Source organism: Saccostrea echinata, unplaced genomic scaffold (genome assembly GCF_033153115.1).
Source record: "Saccostrea echinata isolate AGI-Se365-2 ecotype Australia unplaced genomic scaffold, CSIRO_AGI_Sech_v1 ptg000042l, whole genome shotgun sequence".
Classification (NCBI taxonomy): domain Eukaryota; kingdom Metazoa; phylum Mollusca; class Bivalvia; order Ostreida; family Ostreidae; genus Saccostrea; species Saccostrea echinata.
Window position 1 is genome coordinate 6,079,605 of NW_026889791.1, and position 21,702 is coordinate 6,101,306.

The 21,702-nt window shown below is 33.2% G+C and overlaps 1 protein-coding gene across 1 annotated transcript in view; it reads left to right on the forward strand.

Moving 5' to 3' along the window:
- The window catches only part of LOC133200991 (E3 ubiquitin-protein transferase MAEA-like), a 199,305-nt gene that overhangs the window by 120,006 nt on the left and 57,597 nt on the right, over positions 1–21,702 (forward strand). The window contains exon 5 of the mRNA XM_061336798.1: positions 3,298–3,374. Coding sequence (XP_061192782.1) covers positions 3,298–3,374 — 77 coding nt within the window. The remainder of the gene's footprint in view (positions 1–3,297; positions 3,375–21,702) is intronic.

Here is a 21,702-nt window from a genome sequence, read left to right on the forward strand (position 1 = left end):
CCTATATTGCATGGAGGATGCTTCTTGTGTGTTTCATTGTACCAGTCAAGGTTTCAGATGCAGCAATTTCAGCTAAAGAATGACCAAGTTAATGTTTTTGGAGCAGGTTAAAGTTTTTGGAGCAGATCTTATTTCCAAGTAACTATAAGCCCTATGTTGACCAGTCTTGCATGGATGTTACACCTAAGGATGCACACTACTGGACTTGATTCAGATGACATACAGATGAGTGACCAGATGAGTGACCAGGTTAAAGTTTTTGGAGCAGATCTCATTTCCAAGTAACTGTAAGCCTTAAATTGTCCAAACTTGCATGGATGGTCCACAGTGGGGATCTGAGTTTTACATAGAATTGTAAAGGAAAAATTCTGTAAAAGTCTTTTCTCAAGAACAACAAAGCCAGAATTAGTCATTTTGATATGGAAGCATGCTCAGGTAGTTTAGATTAAAGTCTGTCCAAATCATGCCATCATGAGTAGGGTGAGGTTGCAATGGCCGATCAATTTTTACATAGGAAAAATCTTTAAAAGTCTTCTTCTCAGGAAAAGCAAATCCATCATTGGTCATATTTATATGGAAGCATCCTCAGGTAGTGTAGATTGGTAGATTCAAGTTTGTTCAAATCGGGTAGGATGGAACCACAATGGGAAATCAAAGTTTTACATGGGAGTATATAAGAAAAATCTTTAAAAATCTTTTTCTCAAGAACAGCATAGCCATGATTTGTCATATTCATATGGAAGCATTCTCAGGTAGTTCAAATCATGACCCCTGGGGGTAGGGTTGGGCTACAATGGGGGATAAAGTTTTACATAGGAATATATTGGAAAAAAATCTGTAAAAGTTTTCTTCTCAAGAACAACAAAGCCAGGATTAGTCATATTGATATGGAAGCTTGCTCAGGTAGTTTAGGTTTAATTTTGTTCAAATCATCCCCCCCCCCCCCCCCCCCCAGATTGTTGGAAAGCACAGCCAAAAAGTACGATCCCCTCCCATTCTGGCCGTTGTTGAATGAGAAGAGAATATTTTGTAGCTCATTGAAATATTGACCAATGCAAATAAAGCATAGTCAGAAAATGAACTTTGACACGACCTTTCAATACCCAATCGCAGTTTACGAAGTAATTTATGTTTACTGACGATGTCAAGAGTTGATTTCAATTGTGATGGAAATAAATATTGTCATTGGCTGAACATGACATCACAGCATAGAGGTGTAAATATTCAAGATTACGACAATTTATGTGAACATGCAGTCACAGGTAGGAAAGAGCTACATGCGGACTCCGAACCATGGCTTGAGACGATGCCCCCCCCCCCCCCCCACTATATTTATAAACTTTTCAATACTGGACTGCTTACTGCTTTTCTCAAGCCAAGTTTTAATCTGATTTCAGTTCAACTTCGCACACAAGTAGAATACTCTTAGTAAGGTACATAATTCTTTGTAGTGATTTTTGATATTGATGAACAATGTTGCTCAAAGAGCTAATGCTATGGCCATTTGTGCGATGTGCGTAAACTTTTTAGAATATGGGCCATATCTCAAGAACCCCAAGACCAAATTTTGTCACAGAGTATCCTTGGCCCAAGGGCTCTCATTTATTCTAAAAACAGGGATGTGACCCCTAAACAAGGGGAGATAATTAAAAGAATGAAAACAAAAGTACTCGTTGCTAAAAAACCTTCTTCTCAAGAACCACTAAGCAGATTATCACCAAACTTATACATAAAGATGAGAATGTGTTGTAGATTGAAATTATTCAAGCCATCACCCTAGGGCAAAGGGTGTGGTCTCAAGGTCACTTCAAAGTTGACCAAAAATTATGTTTTGTTAAAACTTAGATATTCTGTTTACTATAAGGACTAGGATCATCAAATATTGTCAGTTGATGCATCTTAGGACCTTGTTTCATGCTGCCTCAAAAGTAGGTCACGGTTAACTTAAGGATCACTTTATCTGGCATCTCTCCATCTGTCTATCTGTCTGTCACACCTTGTATCTCAAGAACTGTAAGAGATATGGACTTGATATTTTGCACGTATATTACTTGGCACTATGGCATTTGTGCATTACCAATATACAGCATATTTTTGACATTTAAGGGATAAGTCGATGCTATTTAGCATGTGCACTGATTGTCATAAAACATTATGAAATATACCAGCATTACAATCCACTTGACCTTTGACCTACTTTGAAAAAAATACCCCAGACAGTTTAATTTAACTTAAGACTTTTGAATTTTGAGAGGCGGAGTGTTTATAATTAGTTACCACACAAACTGAAATTCAAATATTATGAAAATACATCAGGATAGGTATCCCACCACGGATGGTGTAGAGTGACAATTGGTATAAAGACTTTGAAACAGGTATTAACACAGGTAAAATGATAAATTATTATTTATAATAATATCAACTTAATTATTCATTTGAGGGTTGGAAATCATATTTTCTTTGATTGTCAGACTCTATCGCAGTCTTATACTATGTGTGGATGCTTTTTTGTGCATTCATGAACTATCATGCTAGTAATAAATAAATAGCTAACTACACTTAGATTTATTTTCATCTTTAATGAAGCTACAAAGCAGGCAACACATGTGTTCATTAGAACACTCTCATTAAATTTTGCAATCCTTCTTTTTCAAATTATTTATAGGCATATTTTGGACACTTTGAGACCTAAGATCATCAAATTTTGTCAGTTGATGCATCTTGGGTGCTCAGAGAATGTCACTGTGACATACATCTAAATATTTCAAATAATAAGAGACTTAAAATCATCAAATTTTGTCAGTTTAGGTATTTTTGGAGTATGTTTACCAAAAAGTAGGTCACTGTGACCTACTTTTGGAATCTCGTGGCTGTATCTTAATATTTAAGATAATAAGGGGCATAGAATTATCAAACTTTGGTAGTTAATTCATCTTGAGATCTCAGAGTATTTTAACTTTTGGAATTTCAAGACTTTATCTAAATATACAGGATACTTAGAGGCTTCAAACAGAATAGTGATTCAAGGCTCTTGGGCCTCTAGTCTTGAACAGCAAGGCCATGTTAATCACATTGATATTGAGGCATCCCCATGTTATATGGATTCAAGTTTGGTTAAGTAATGATGCCTCTGGGCTTGGGTGTGGTCACAATATGGGGTCAAAACTTTCATGGGAATAAAGAGAAGAACAGCAGGGAAAAAGATGAGCATTGTGGCCCAAAGGCCTCTTGTTTACCTGACAAAGGTTTTAATACAGATTATGTGAAAAGAATAATTGAATTGTTGGTATATTTCAGAGCACATTGGAATTTAAGCTTCGACAACAAGAATTTATAGAGTTAGTCAGACAGGATAAAAGACTAGAAGCTGTCAGGTTTGTAGACATATTATTTGGGTCCCACAAGGATTTGTGGGTATCCTATAGTAATTACTCTTTCTGTCCTTCTGTCATTCTTCTAGTATCCACAATTTTTTTTGGGGGGGGGGGGGTTCCCTACTATGTTCTTTTATGGTCCTATTAAATTCAAATTTAGTGTGTTATTTGAATACACAGTAAGACTTATAATGCCCCACCATGAATATGGCCAGGGCTTATAGTGCTTGTCATGTCCGTCTTCTGTCCCTCTGTCCTTCCGTCACATTTTGCATTTAGCTAAGTTTTAAAGAAACTAATTCAAAATACAGTGGCTCCATGTTTATCCGGATGCCATTTATCCGAACGCTTCACCTTCCGGACAATATTTTTTGGGAACCAATTTTTTTCCACGTTATTCTGTCTCATTAATCCGGAAATTCGCATTCCATATCTGAACGGTCGATTTCTACTACAAAACATAATATTTCATTGAAAAATGACTCGTTTATCCGGGCAGTAATTTTGTCTTTTTCACACTTATCTTGAATTAGTGGTTATTGTTGTAAAAACATTGGCCATGCAGTCAGTTTGAAGGCAGTTACCTTGACCTACAAACAATAGCGTCTATAGTTAGCCCGTGTTTACCCCCAATTAAGTTGCACATTTATTATGACGTTCGAAGAATTTAGCTTACACTGCTCATTAATTAAATAATAATTTGTTCAAAATTATTTTGTTAAGCGTATATACACTGGTAAATTCATGAGAATTTTGGAGAGTTATAAATAAACAATACTGAACAATAAATTACCAGCAATTATTATAATGGTTTTGATCATGTTGATTGTGTTAGTTTAAAATACGATTTTCCATTTCTAAAATCATAAATGTATTTGAAACATTTATTCCCCACAAGACAGTGTAAAAAGGTACACAATCAATTGAAAAATTATCTTTATATTTAATGTACTACTGTCTGTAAACGTACATTATACTTTGAAGAGAAATATATTAAACTGGTGTTAGGTATAGAAGTGGATTATGTTTTTGAAGGTATTTTTTGTGATCAAAATTAAAATGTAGAGTCTGTGGAGAAAAATATTGATAATCATTAAGATTGCTTGTGTTTATGTGGAATGTTTGCAATACTTTCACTGATCACGTGTGTTTCAAGAGTTAGCTTGCAGTGTTCATATAGTAGTCCTGTGTAATGAATATACAGGGAATATAGAGGTTAGTTTTCATTTGAACAGTTTTATCATATCATATTAGCTTCAATAATTATAAAAGATGGCAAAATAGAACAACAGTAGATCAAGATTTGCACAGCCCAAGAAGTCACATGCCAAGGAATATTGTAAATAATGTCTAAATTGAATAAATTAAGAATGCGTCCATGGTGTTCTAAAATTGAAATAATTATTGTTTGGTCTGGAGTAGTTCCCTAATTAATAGCTATTGTATACTACAGTATTTGTTGATATTGTTTAATGACAGTGTCAAACTACAACAGCATTGAACAGGCAAGTTGGAGAAAAATACGTTGTAGCACAATTCAATAAAGTTTCAACTAAAGGAACATCTGTATATATTGTTTTACACATTAAAATATCACATTTATTTTCTCAAAACGATAATATCACGGTTTACAATAAGGATTTCTAGAAAATTGATAAACAACCCTCCTATGTTCCGAAATCGTCCTTTCTAAGGATTTTTTTTAAATTAAGGCTAAAAATGAGCCTTTCGACCTATACACCCCATTGATGTATAGTTGAAAAATTACGGTAGTTTAAATGCAATAATTCTTCAACAAAAATGATAAATTGCCAGGTAATAAATTGAGACGAAGTCTGTGACACATATTTTATTATGGCATCGAGCAGAGCTCAAATGTCAGCTAGCCAGTGTCCCATCAAAATAGCCACCAGAATTTACACAACCAATGGTTTCAGAGGAGGCATCCACAAAAGAAAATAACAATAGCAGTACATCAATTTCTTCAAAAATGCTCACAATGAATAATAACTTGAAAATGAAATTTCATCAATCATACATGTTGACTCTACTGCTTTAGGCGTAAATCTACCACTCTTTTACTCCATCTCTACCGCCTACCGCTTTTATACGTAAATGTACTGCTTTTCTACAAAATCCATTTTGGGTTTGCATGGGTAGTCATTTTTAAAGCCACTCATAAAATCTCATTTGGCATTGGGTGACATAACACTCCAGGCCCCATGATTATGAAAGATCTTAAGTCAAAACCTTACATTGTATAAATATGTTGTAGAAGTCAAGCAGACCAAAATTAAAATATTTTTCAATATTGCTTCACAAAAGTGTTGTTATCTGCAAATTTGAAGATTAATTCAATGATTAATAACCATTTAATTTGACTTAAGTCTGTTTCATGATCCTTGGGCCAGGACTTTCCTCTCACCTTGGGGCAAACATTCTGGTATGTCACCCTCAAAGCCATGTGATATATGTATAATATATATAACTCTACAATTTTTAGCTCACCTGAGCAGAAGGCTCAAGAGAGCTTTTCTGATCACTTTTTGTCCAGCGTCTGTATACCTCTCTGTCTGTCTGTCTGTCTGTAAACTTTTAACATTTTCGACTTCTTCTCAAGAACCACTGGGCTAATTTCAACCAAGCTTGCCACAAAGTATTCTTGGGTGAAGGGGATTCAAGTTTGTTCAAATGAAGGGCCACACCCTCTTTCAAGGGGAGATAATAAAGAATTGGTGAAAAATTTATAGCGTCTTTTCAAAATCTTCTTCTTAAAAACCACAAGGCCAGGAAAGATGAAACTCATGTGGAAGCATCCTCAGGTAGTGTAGATTCAAGTTTGTTCAAATCATGACCCCCGGGGGTAGGGTGGGGCCACAATGGAGGATCAAAGTTTTACATAGAAATATATAGGAAAAATCTTTAAAAATCTTCTTCTCAAGAACAGCAAAGCCATGATGAATCATATTTATATGGAAGCATCCTCAGGTAGTGTAGGTTCTAAATTGTTCAAATCATGATACTGGGGGTAGGATGGGGCCACAATGGAGGATCAAAGTTTTACATAGACATATATAGGAAAAATCTTTAAAAGTCTTCTTCTCAAGAACAGCAAAGCCATGATGAGTCATATTTATATGGAAGCATCCTCAGATAGTGTAGATTCAAGATTGTTCAAATCATGACCCCCGGGGGTAGGGTGGGGCCACAATAGAGGATCAAATTTTTACATAGAAATATATTGGAAAAATTTTGAAACTCTTCTTCTCAAGAACAGCAAAGCCCTGATTGATCATCTTTGTTTGGAAGCATCCTCAGGTAGTGTAGATTCTATTTTGTTCAAATCATGACCCCCTGGGATAGGGTGGGGCCACAAAGGATGATCAAAGTCTTAAATAGAAATATATAGGAAAACATCTTCTGAAGAAGAATTGCAAAGCCATGATTAGTCATTTTGATATGGAAGCATCCTCAGGTAGTGTAGATTCAAGTTTGTTAAAATGATAACCCCCGGGGATAGGGTCGGGCCACAATGGGGGATCAAAAATTTAACATAGGAACATATAGGAAAATATCTTCTCAAGAACTGAAAGTCATGTTTAGTCATTTTGATATGGAAGCATCCTCAGGTAGTGTAAATTCAATTTTGTTCAAATGATGACCCCCGGGGTAGGATGGGGCCCAATGGGGGATCCAAAGTTTTACATAAGAACATATAGAAAAAATATTTCTTCTCAAGAACAGAAAAGCTATGTTTAATCATATTGATATGGAAGCATCCTCAGGTAGTGTAAATTCAAGTTTGTTCAAATGATGACCTCTGGAATAGGGAGGAGCCACAATGGGGGATCAAATTTTTCCAAAGGAATATATGGGAAAAAATTTTTAAAATCTTCTCAAGTACAACAAAGCCATTTGTTATATTGACATGGAAGCATCATCAGGTAGTTTAAAATTCAAGCCCCCACCCCACCCCCCCTCCCCCCGGTAATCTTTTCAATACTGAACTGATTTGTGCTTTTGCCTAGTCAATGTGCTCAGGTGAGTGATGTGGCCTGTGGGCCTCTTGTTATGTATAAACTCCTTTGTGAGTGTTAAGCTGGGTGTGGTAATAGACTGCTCTACATGAAGAATTTTTTTTTTATTTTTGTGTATTAATTCCTATTTGATTATAAAATCAGGTGTGTTAATAGGACTCTCCATGTGTAGAATATTTCTTTCTAATTCTAATGATCATGCAAAATTAAATATCATGTTTGATTGTTATGTCACTGTCAAGGGCAGTTATATGCTACTCTATGCATGTAGTCAGTATGATGCCATTGTGACGGGGTCTTCCATCATAGGAATAGAAAAGGCAAATCCATAGATGAAGGTCCACAAGTATTTCATTTCATGACAAATATCGAAGAAACAGTGAATAATTAAAGGTGAAACAAAGGTGACCTGAAATGAAAATGACACAGAGATACAAATTCAGTCACACTAATACCTATTTAATTTCAATAGTTTGAAATATTAATTTATTTCTTACCAGTTACAAAACCAAGATTCCGTAAGGAATATCTTAAGCTGAACTGCAAGCAAGATCCTGGTAGATTTTTCGCAGGAGAGCATCGATGTCCAGATTGAAAGAAAAAGCTCGTCCAAAAGTATTTGTACTAGCACTCACACATGCGTACATAGCAACCACACCCGATACATAGTGGTTCTTCCACTCTCACCCAAGAATAACAATAGTCCACAAGACAATCACGTGACATCCAAACACAATCATGAGACGCGGAATGCCTTACAAACAAGAATAGAATACAAACACGATGACAATGACCACCTATGAATGATCGAATGATGAATGAATGAAATTACACTACAGCTATATCTACGACTAAACTAGCTGTACTAATTTACTAGTAAATCTAAATAAAATAAAAGTAATTGTCACCCTGTGACACCATGATAATATTTCTCTAAACATGGAATACATTTCATTGTTTGTAATAATTACAAAAAATAAATTGAACATTTGCAGTTTTGACTAATTTTATAAAAAATCAAAATAGATATATCCATTCCTGAATTAAAAAGAAAAGGACATATATGAGAAAGAGAGTATTTCATCATTCTGAAATAATATCCATTAAAAGTTTTCATTGTGTATCACTAGCTAGGAACAACACCCCGCCCCCCTCCCCCACCGAAGTAATTCTGTACTAAAAGTGAATGGTTAATGACCCATTCAACCATTAACCGATTTTAAAATATTGCTCACCATGCTGTTAGCTAGCATATAGCAGAAGATAACTAAGAATCAAAGGGTACATATATTTCTAAAGCAAGCAAGAGTGCCTAATAGAGGAAGGTAATGTTTTAGATACACTGTAGGAAGATTAATATTGTTAATGAATTGTTATGCATATGCAGATTACATTTATAGATTTAGAAGCAAAAGACTTACATATGAAAAACAATTTTATTATCAATCATTATCATTCATGAAGCAATAGAAATTTCAATTTGAATTCGAACTTTATTGGCTAAGAAACATTGTTAAGGAGCATAACAAAAGGATGAATTGCTAAACACAGTATAACAAAAAGTTGTTATAGGAGAAGCTTAGACTTTTAACTTTATTATACCCCACGCAACTAGTTGCGGGGGGTATAATGTTTTTGACCCGTCCGTCAGTCAGTCAGTCAGTCCGTCAGTCCTGTTTTTTTGTCAGCGCAACTCCTCCTAAACCGCTGCACAGAATTTCGACAAACTTTGCATATATTTAGGACACGATGTGTAGATGTGCATATTACCAGGAAATTCCAATTCCTTTTTTTTTCTGGGAAATTCGGCACTTTTCAACTTAGATTTTTGGCCATATCTTGAATATAGAGATGAACAGTTTGTCAGCACAACTCCTCCTAAACCGCTGCACAGAATTTCGTCAGACTTTGCAGATATTTAGGACACGATGTGTAGATGTGCATATTACCAGGAAATTCTGATTCCTTTATTTTTCTGGGAATTTCGGCACTTTTCAACTTAGATTTTTGGCCCTATCTTGAATATAGAGATGAACAGTTTGTCAGCGCAACTCCTCTTAAACCGCCACACAGAATTTCATCAAACTTTGCAGATATTTAGGACACAGTGTTTAGATGTGCATATTACCAGGAAATTCCGATTCCATTATTTTTGCCCTAAGAGTTTTGCCTATTATTGAAGAAACTTTCCAGCTAGGTAATAAGGAAATCCACTGGAATCAGCCTTTGTAATGACATTTTATGTGAAATATTTTATGACCTTAAAAGACCCCTATTGATTTTGAGATCAAAATATTAATGATTTAACACACACACAAAATCTTGAATCTTGGATAGTTCCCCCCCCCCCCCCTCAAATTGGTGCTTTACCTTAAATAATTTCATAAGCACAGTATATAAACAAATTCATATGACTACATCATAATTTTGTTTCCATCAATTATTTAAATGTGTAAGTTGTCATGTGTTGGACATGGACTTACACTCATTAACAAATCGAAATCACTGAGGAATTTAAATAACACTTTGTCAGCATAACTCCTGCACTGAATTTCCTGAAACTTTGTAGGTATTTCAGACATAATGTATAGATTTGTATATTAACAAGAAATTTTGATTCCATTATTTATCTAGAAACTTCAGCCCAATTAAATTTGTAACATACAATGATTTGAATGTCCTTGTATGCAAGAAGTTTTGATGTGATGATTTTTTGCAAGTAATGCCCCTTTTTGAATTATACTGTGTATTTAAAATGCACTGTGCCATTCACTATGTGTTACATTGTCGAGTTTTGGGGGAGCGTGGGGTATGTGAGCTTGCTCACTTTTTCTTTCATTATTAATTTTTATATTTAATTAATGAAATACCAATTTACACTTTATAATTGATCACAAGAACTACACTATTTTGGGAAATAAATGCTAGTAATATTTACCCTCCTACATTTACCGATTGTGGTAGGGTGCTCACTTTGTGATCGGGTACCAAGTTTGATTTTTGTTCCTGACGCCGCATCAAAAGTAAACATAAGCAGTGACTGCTCCTTCACCAAGCACCCAGCATTGGAAGTGAAAGTCTGGATGAGACCTTAAACTCTGAGGTCCTGTTTCACGGTAGGCGTTCGTGATAAAGAACCCTCACAGTTCAATGGCTCTGAGTGCCGAGTAAAGGTCTAAATTTTTGAAGCCCTTCACCAGTATATGATGATGTCTCGTATGATTGAAAAAATGCTCGAAAGGGACAGAAAATAACAATCAATTAATCCTATATATTTTATTAGGAAATGGTAATTCTTTATAACGTATTAATCTGTATAGTGCCATGGTGTCATATTTTGTATAAAAAAATAAATTCATTAAAATCATTTAGTGAATCACAAAAATAACTAAGTTATCCAAGCAAAGACTATTTTCCCCATTCCTGGAAAACGAAATTTATGATGAATTTTCCTTAATTTTTCAAGTGGTGGACAGAATACATTATGTTATTATAAATAACGTTAACGTCATGAAATTACAGGATATAAAACGTCAATGTCATGATGTTATGGGTTTTCATTTAAAAACAATACCAGATTTAAACACTTGTAAAAAGAAAATGGGAAAAGATATTGTCAAAAAAGAAATTGTTTTATAATCTACAAATTCTTGCATATTATCTGAGAAAGTTTCATCTATTTTCGTGACAGGGCAGATTTTGATACTTCGTGGCTCTTGTTCTTTTAAGGCAAAGAAAAAAAAAACTTCAATATTTTGATTTTTAGCTCTTCTGAGCCAATTGTGCGGGGTGTGTGAACTTTTTGGAAAATGGGCCATATCTCAAGAACCCCTTAGTCAATTTTTTTCAAATTTGTCACGGAGTATCCTTGGCCCAAGGGCTTTCAATTATACTTAAAATAGGATGTGTCCCTTAAACAAGGGGAGATAATTAGGGAAATAAAAACAAAAGTAGTGGTTGCTAAAAAAAAAATCTTCTCAAGAACCACTGGGCAGATTATCACCAAACTTACAAGGATGAGGATATGTTGTAGATTAAAAATTGTTCAAGGCATCACCCTGGGGCAAAGGGCATGGTCTCAAGGTCACTTCAAAGTTGACCAAAATTTACGTTTTGTTTAATCTTTGATATTTTGCCCACTATAAGGCCTAGGATCATCAAATCTTGTTAGTTGATGCATCATCAGACCTCATATCATGTTGACTAAAAAGTAGGTCACAACCTACTTTTTGAATTTTGCAGGTATTCATTTTCATTTTAGTTTTGATGTATAACTTAGATACTTTGTAGCCTATGATCATCAAAACTCAAAAGTCAGTTTATGCATCATGGGACCTTGGAGTGTGTCAACCAAAAGGTAGGTCAACGTGACCTACTTTTTGAATTTTATAGCTAATCATTTCTAAACATTGAAGGTCATTATTTCAGATACTGAGAGGTTTAGAATCATCAAACCTTGTAAGTTGATGCACCTAGGAGCCTTAAAACAGATTTATCATAAAGTAGGTCACAGTGACCTACTATTGAAATTTTACAGGTATTTATTTTCATATTGTTTAAGAGGCATATTTTGGACACTTTGAAGCTAGAATCATCAGATTTAGTCAGCTGATGCATCTTGTGTCAACCAAATAGAAGGTCACCTTGACCTACTTTTGCAATTTCATGGCTTAATTTAAATATTTCAGATACCAATTGGCTTAGAATCATCAAACTTTGTCAGTTGATGCATCTTGACTCCTCAGATTGTATCAACCAAAAAGTAGGCCACTGTGACCTTTTTTTGCAATTTTATGGCTTAATTTGATTAGTTCAGTCACTAATTGGCTTGGAATTATCAAACTTTGACCGTTGATGCATCTTGGGTACCAGGAGTGTGTCAACCAGAAAGTAGGTCATCGTGACCCTTCTTTTGGAATTTGATGGCTTTTTCAGATATTAATACGTTCTATTTCCATTAGTGAACTCCTCAAAATTAGAGGCACGTTTGGTCATCTGACTGGGACAGCATGGCATTGCTGAAAATACAAAACATGCCAATCTCAATCCAATTTTAAATGTTAAATGTATTTGTCATTCCAATTAAAGAATACAAGAACTAAAAGACATATGTAAGAGAGCGAGAACCCTAAATTTATCATCCATTGATAAAAAATACGCCATTTCCGAGGCATGTGTATTGTACAGTGGTTCCCGTTTTATCGAATAGTCAAGTTGTCAGCCTAGTTTTATCCGAATAGCCGAAAATTAGAATAGCCAATTGCTCCATACCGAGTCCAAAGATAGATGTATAGAGCTACATGTATTGATAATACATCGTAGCAAATTTCAAGCTTGCACTTTCGTTTTCTTTTGACATGTTTACTTAATGACTTTACTAAAAATAATTTATTTCACTTACTTATGAATTTAATATGAAATTTTTTTTCAAATAAATTGACGTATAGAATATATTCTTTGATAGTTATTACCATCTTTCTTCAGCACATGTTTACATTCCTTCTTCGATGGTCGCCATTTTGGAAACGGAAGTAGACTAAATGCTTGACTAATAACCGTAAACTATTTTTCCCTGGATAGATTGTAAATTAAAAATAAACAAAAATATTAAATATATGTAATTGTTTCGTTTTTATTTGTTTCTTTAATACGGTTACGTATTTTATACTGTGTGTGAGTTTACCAGTCTCGTTCTTGTCTGCTGAAGAGAGATTTTGAGAGCCATGTGGAGAAAGATGGTATGAATTTTGAGACGTATTTTTATAGAACGGGCCATTTATGATTTTTACCATTAATTTTGCACTGAAAAGTGAATAAATATTAAGCCAATTGACCAAGTTAAACGATTGAATAGGCTTATTTCATTATCCAAGCAAATTGTCATACACAAGCTAATCAGTTCAATGATTAAAATTTCACGCCGAAAAAGTTGCAAATAATTGTCATAATTAACAAGTGCATCATTGAACCCAAGCTGATCACCACAACTGTAATCAAAACATATCTATTTACTATGCCCACTATTGACACAGGTAAGGTGCCTGTGTGCGTCCAGCCGTAACTAATCCCCTCATTGTCGTACTCAAGCCAGTCAAGGTAATTGGTGTCAATCTGTGTAAACAAAGGCTTCACATACGAAGTTTGGAGGTGTGAACAAGGTGCTGATTATCAAAAAACACTATGATAGTCCAAATTTTTGTATCGGATAAAACGAAATTCCAACATTTACTCATCAGAATATCAGGTGAAATTATTAATAAATATATAAGAAATGGTTTTGAGCTCTGATATTATATTGAAATAGCCGAAATATTCGTTAAACCGCTATCCGATAAAATGGAAGCCACTGTATTTAGATGTACCATATGATAAATAGATACATACGATCAACAATAGATATAAATTGACATCATTGTCATTCCTACTCTTGATGTATATAAAGTCCACAACAATAAAATATTTCATTTGCATTTTCTTAGGAATTGTTCATCAACATTCAACATATTGTTTAAATGTTTATGTTACGTTTGTCCCAGAAATCCCGCGAGATTTGTACATTTTCTTTTTCACAAAAGAGCGCACTAAGAAGTATAACTCTTCCGTAGTGGAAATAGAATGTATTGGCTTAGAATCATCACACTTTGTCAGTTGATGCATTTTGGGTCCTCAAAGTGTGTCAACCAAACAGTAGGTCACTGTAACCTACTTTTTGAATTTGATAGCTTTTTCAGTCACTAATTGGCTTAGAAATATCAGTTGATGCATCTTAAGGATGGATTCTTCTCATATTTCTTGTAATGGCAGAATCTTGATTTTCTGAATACTCAATATTCAGACTGTTTACACTATTTTAACATCCAAAAACTTTGGTGTCATCAGCCTCGATTTTCGGTCAAGGTCATTTGAAAATAGGTCCTAAAAATAGTACTTTTACACAGGAAAGTTTTGAAATTTGTGCACATGAATAAATTTTGCCGACTGAAAAAACATCTTTCACCATGAAATTAAAGTTGTTAATTATTTTTGATCACTGATAAATATGAAATGAGCTGGTGAAAAGAAAACATGAAATCCTTTATATTCAATATAATACATTTAATCCAAATTTCCTCAATATTTTTCCAAAATTCTCAATTTTCATGAATTAATTCACATGAAATTTCATCTCAATTTTTACAATTGATCATATAATGTCAAATATTTAGATTTCTGGCTGATGAATATTCAAATGGCTCAAAATTAATTTACGAGGTAAAAAAGATATGGTAATCAGGCAAATTATAGAAAAAAATAGCCCGAATTTACTCTTCACTTTGTGAAATCCTCAATTTACAGAGTGTTTTTAAAATCTATAAGAAGCATTTTAATCCCCAAAAATATAGCAATTTGGTGTAATTGTGACATATATACATTAATTTCTACCAGTTATACATTTCATTTTTATGGTATTTTACACTAATGATATTTAAAATATTCATTTCGAATTTCCTCTGTTATTTTATTCTTATGAATAAGTTACGTTTGACAGTTTTATAAAATACATCAACTTTCTAGTGGCAATTACAGAAAATATATCATACACATTCTTCACATGCACAGGACTAATTCAAAGCAACTTAACCTTCAATATAACCAGGAATAATTGATAAACCTTCCCAAAAATTATGAGAAAAATTATACATAAAATTTTCATAGACTTGAAAAGATTTCAATACATTATTTATGAGATAAACATGAAATCAATATACATGTATAGTGAACATGAAATATGAATCTAGACATTCAATGCTCAATATATGAATATCAGAGGGACTAATACATGCTTATACATATATATGTAGTTTTATATATATATATATATATATATATATATATATATATATATATATATATATATATATATATATATATATATATATATATATATATATATATTAAAATTAAAGAAGTCCTTGGTATAGGTAGTAATACAGAAAAAATAATTAAGCTAGATTTCGTAGAAGATGGCACTTTAATCCATAGCACTTTCGCCTCTTGGCTCTTCAGTGGATTTTGAATATTGACAATAACTTATTGTCAATATTCAAAATCCACTGAAGAGCCAAGAGGCGAAAGCGCTATGGATTAAAGTGCCATCTTCTACGAAATCTTAATTATTTTTTCTATATATATATATATATATATATAGGTTCCTGGTATTATGTTATTGGATATATCACATTTGTCAACCAAGTTTTGAAATCAATAAATAAATAAGTACATAGTTTGTTTAGCACAAATAAATATAACTCCTCAATGTGATCATATATTGCATAAAATTTGCTGCAGTTTCAAGATAACAAAAAAGGAATCATCAGTGACAATCAAATGCACTAGCCGCTTTGACATCTTAATTTGCCTGAAAATGACATCTTTTGAACTTCCATTCAAAAATGTAATTAACTAAGCAGTAATTAATTAACAGAAATTGCATTGAAGTCTATGGAGACAAGAGATTTTTTAAAATAAAAATTCAAATGATAAAAATATCAATAAATACTTTGTGGTGGAAAGATGCATTAAATCATTAGAAATAGAATGACAATTGAAAACATTTTTTTACCTATTACTTAAAAAAAGAGGGAGATAACTCTTCAACAAAGGTCAAGGTCATAAATTAGGACACATTCCATTCTTACATGCTTATAGTAATAAATGGGAATTATGTCTAAATATACTGAGTATTCCACCCATACACATCTGTTATGTATTCAAATTTATTGAATCTGAGGCTATTAGGGATGGAATACCTTAATTTCACATTTAGATGCGAAATACTTATTCAAGGATGAAATTTCTTTTTGAAAATTCGTAGCACAAACATTTATTTATCAGTGTCAATAACTTGTTTTAAAATTGAATTAAAAATTACCCCTTGAGGGTTTCTACTGCAAGTATATGTAGTTCATTTGTAAAAATCTAAATTTTAACCCAGCCACTATCAGCAATTTTGTTCGGCATGCTCTTGCTTAAAATAACCCTTTAACTAAATGATCTAAAGCAGACACATTTTTATGCATCTCAGAAATGTATTTTAAGTTTTTAACTGTATTTGAAAATGTAAAGCAACTGAATACATAGAGCTAGAAATATATAATTTACAAGTTGTTGTAATACCAGTACATGTAAATCTTCACACTGTAATCTAATGAAAGATAATGCTTGAAAAATTCACTCTAGGAGTAAGATTTCAAATTTGAATCAAAGATTTTGTAAAGCAATCACATTCTACAAAGCGTGCTTTGTACTGAATACTTGGGTTTTTTTCCACAAATTTCAATACATTTTAAAATAAGGGAAGTCAAATAATTAAACATTATACAATTATAAATAAAACTACTTTTGACTGAAAGTTTGTGAAAAAAAATCAAGAACGGAATCATGCAACAAGCAGCAGTGATTTTGATAGCATGCATTGACTTCCATATTACTACAAAACATTTTCTCTGATCAGATAGATATATTATTCCTGCTTCTGACATGATATATTCTGAGCAAATCTCTTTTCCACAGACAGCCATCATTCATTTGATGCGAGAATTTCTTGCTGAACATGTGTCCACCTGGTGAAAGCCCAAGTTTTTTTTGCTGACCTTCAATTAAAAAAAAAAAGTAATATATTTTACATAGCACCACAGAAGCTGCACTACATGATAGTTAGATAAAGTTGTGTCCATATTTCTTATACATGTACCTCAGTAGTCCATCTGCCAGCACCCCTAGCTCATTCATCCTGCATTCTGACCTCCAATCTTTTTTTCTAGTCTAGGGTAAAGTAGGGTTGTTTTTCTCCTAAGAATTAAACATGAACATCCCTTAGACTATTTTTTTTAAAGTGATGGAAATTGATTTTAAGATTAAACAATCTCATCTGTATTTCATTTATTGATTTCATTTGATTTTTGATGAATGAAGATTTTTAATAGGTTCTACCACATGTATAACATCTTATATTATAGTGTATTGGACATAAATAAACATTTTTTTATCCTAAATATACAGAAAAGGAAAAAAAAACAATAATATAAATAGTTTTTGAGCAATTATTTTTCATTTTGGTCTATCTATTATACAATTGTATGTTTCAATATTACTAATATTTTGACATACAATATCAAGTTATTTGTACCCAAGCGGAACACCTTACTTTTCTAATAACTTGATGATCGTTGTGTCTTAAACACATTAGGCTAGTTAGAAGTAAAATTTGTTGTAATCGTATACAAAAATGCTATTTTGTGAATTATTATTCATAAAACTGACGAACACACGGAAATAATAATTATATCCTCTTCAAATGTTGACAAGTCATGGGAATAAGCAGACGAAATATATCGATAACAGATCTATAATTCCAGTGCGATTTCCCATAAATCAATAAAAACCAACATGTAATTCAATTTCTAAAAATCTTCAGACATATGTACTAACTTACATGCTCACCGCACATGACATGACATCAGACGAGGCAATGTGGATCTGCAATCTCGCAGTTGTTTGTGACCTTCAATTTCCGGAATGCCTCGGGCATAAATAACTATGATTTAAATTGTCATAACTGTCCATGGGCTTCTGCAATGCTTCGATAACATTCACAGTTTGTAGATTTTACAAAACGACCCTCAGAGGGTTTTCTATGGGAAATGATCTTGACATGTTGACATTCACTACCGAACTGCAAATTTTATGGCGATTGAGCAAATCAAAGAAAAATTAACGAAAAAATTATTTATTTAAATAGAAATAGATTCAACATTACTTAAACTAATAAATTAACTAATAGTTTTTCCTTCAGTGCAATTAAATATGAATTTTGCATTATACGATTCGCATAATTTATGGAGACCCATTGATGACATAAAATGCTGACAAGAATCCATCCTTAAGTCTTCCGATTGTATCGTAGGCCTCTGTGACCTTCTTTTGCAGTTTCATGGCTTTATTTGAATATTTCGGATACTAATTGGTTGGAATTATCAAACTTTATCGGTTGATGCATCTTGGGTACCCGGAGTGTATCAACCAAAAATTAGGTCACCCTGACTACTTTTGAAATTTGATTGCTATTTCAGATAGTAATTGAACTATGTCAGTTGATGCATCTTGGGTCCTCAAAGTGTGTCAATATAAAAGTATGTCACAGTGACCAACATTTGGATTTGATTGCTATTTCCGATACTAATTGGCTTAGAATCATTAAATTTTATCAGTTGATGCATTTTGGGTCCTGAGAGTGTGTTGGCCAAAAAGTAGGACCTTCTTTTGCAATTTGATTGCTATTTCAGATAGTAACTGGTTTAGAAACATCAAACTTTGTCAGTTGATGCATTCTGGGTCTTCTTCTCAAGAACCACTGGGCAGATTATCACCAAACTTACACAAAAGGAGGAGGATATGTTGAAGATTAAAATTTGTTCAAGGCATCACCCTGGGGCAAAGGGCGTGGTCTCAAGGTCACTTCAAAGTTGACCAAAAATTACATTTTATTAAAATATTGATATTTTGCTTACTGTAAGGACTAGGATCATCAAATCTTGTTAGTTGATGCATCTAAGGACCTCATATCATGTTGACTCAAAAGTAGGTCACGGTGACCTACTTTTGAAATTTTGTGGCCATTTTTTTTCAAAATGATTTAGAGGCATATTTTGAACAATTTAAGGCCTAAGATCATCAAACTTTGTCAGTTGATGGATCTTGGGTCCTCGGAGTACGTCGACTAAAAAGTAGGTCACCTTGACCTACTTTTTGAATTTTATGGCTAATCTTTTTCAAAACAAAGTCATTAATTTGAATACTGAGAGGTTCAGAATCATTAAATCTTGTAAGATGATGCATCTTGGGGCCATAAAACATATTTATTAAAAAGTAAGTCACCATGACCTACTTTTTAAACTTTGCAGGCATTTGATTTCAAAGCGTTTTAGAAGCATAATTTGGACATTTTAAGGCCTATGATCATAAAACTTAGTAAGTTGATGCATCTTGGGTCCTCGAAAAATGTCAACTGAAAAGTAGGTCACCATGACCTACTTTTCAATTTATATGACTATAATTAAATATTTCGGGTACTAATTAGCTTAGAATCATCAAACTTTGTCAGTTGATGCATCTTGGGTCCGTGGAGTACAACAACTGAAAAGTAGGTCACCCTGACCTTCTTTCGAAATTTTATGGCTGTATTTGATATTTTCAGCTACTATTTGGCTTAGAATCATCAAAATTTTTCAGTTGATGCTTCTTGGGTTCTCGGAGTAGGTCGACTGAAAAGTAGGTCACTGTGACCTACTTTTCAATTTATATGACTATAATTAAATATTTCAGGTACTAATTAGCTTAGAATCATCAAACTTTGTCAGTTGATGCATCTTAGGTCTTCGGAGTAAGTCGACTGAAAACTAGGTCACCATGACCTACAGTACAGCTCACGAGTATCTTCCGGAAAACACCAGCCACGGTGGACCCTTGGTCCACGCTTTTGCGCGGACTTTGAAAAATGTCGGTGTCTTTGATGTTTCATTTTCAGCGCTAAGCTGGCACACGGTGCGACACGGTGTGTACACGGTGGGACACGGTGCGTTTGCTCCGTGGAACTCCGTGCTGGTTAATCAACGTTAAGTGGTTTGAAATTACTTTAAAATAATTTATTGAAGATTTTAGAATAAAAATCATTGAAATGCATATCATCCGCAGCGTGCATTTTCCTACTTTCGATATTGTACTGACGTGTCAATGAATTTAACAAAGACGGAATTTTACCAAGCAGTCAGCAATCTTGTGTTATTTGGAAGATATCTTCTTAAAGATTATTTTGTTTGTAAAACAAAAGCTAAATCTAAATTTAAAAAAAAAATAAGAAAGGAATATTCTGTATTTGTACTATGCTCAGGAAATCCATGTGGAATTGTCAATTGATTATCTTATCCGACGTACTTTTTTTTTTAAATTATAAATTACTGTAGAAACTGGTGTATATGTAAATAATTACTACATCAAAATACGACACAGAAAATATATTGTTTAATTTAATTTGAATCGGATGAAAAAAATAGCTATGAAAAGATTGACTTAAATTTCCGTCCCGTAATGGAACCCATATTGAGATGAGACCCGATGTAGTCTCTGTGTAATAAGTAAATCTATGCCCAGCCCATCAGAAAATATGAAATGTTGATATTCAGGTATTGAAGATGCCCCACTTTTTCATCTGTGTCTGTTTGTAATTGTTCAGAATTATGTTTAAAATATAAACCTTAATACATGTATTTAACTTGCATTTTGTGTACAGATCGAAGCATTATGGGCGCAACATTTTTCACAAAACTTGTCGCCAAGAATAATCACAATATGTAAACGATAAGATGTAAAACGTTATAATCATGCTCAACAATATTGTCAATGACGTCGATAATGGAAAAAAATTTCTAATGATACTATTCAATGAAAATGATATTTCTGCAATATGTTCTATGTTAAACAATGATTAAAAAAACCAAACAGTTTTCTTCCGTAACGTGTATGAAAAAAAGTCTATAATTGTTAATAGGTTCACTGCCTAACTAGGCATATGCATAGGAGATATGAAAAACTAGATTTTATATTTTACTAGTACATAGCGGAGATTTTTCAAACCATTAAATAAAAGCAAGCATACTGTATATGTGCTCTCCCTACATGTAATAACAGCCCCCCTTTCTATAATGAGTTTTATGGATAATTTCTACACGGACATGTTAAAAAAAGAACAATATTTACATATGCCTATTTATTGTATTACCTGTCCTTCTTTTTAAGGCTTTATTCTAATCCTTTTCAAAAGTAGCATTTTAATGATAAATAAAATCAACGAAAGAGAGAAAATTTTACGACATGGAGAGTTTTGATTTCTTTTTTCTTCATTTCACCAGTAAGTTATGTTACAGTATATAACGACTTTATATAATCTAGATACAGTTGAATAATATTCGAATAATATTCGTTTGTAACTGTAACTTGTTTTTTAAAAATATGTTGCTGTACTAAAAATTCTATAAACAATAAAAATAAATACTAGTAGTTGTTTATTTTTCAAGTTCCAATTAACTTCCCGACACATGTTAGTTAGAAGTCAGTTGAGGTGTATAGTATACACGTGTCTAGAGTTTCAACATGTGAATAATGTCCCAAGGGCCACAGCTACTGAATGTCCCAATATATTTTTCTTCTGAACAGGTGTGAAATATATTAGCCAAGTAGCGACTCCATACATACAC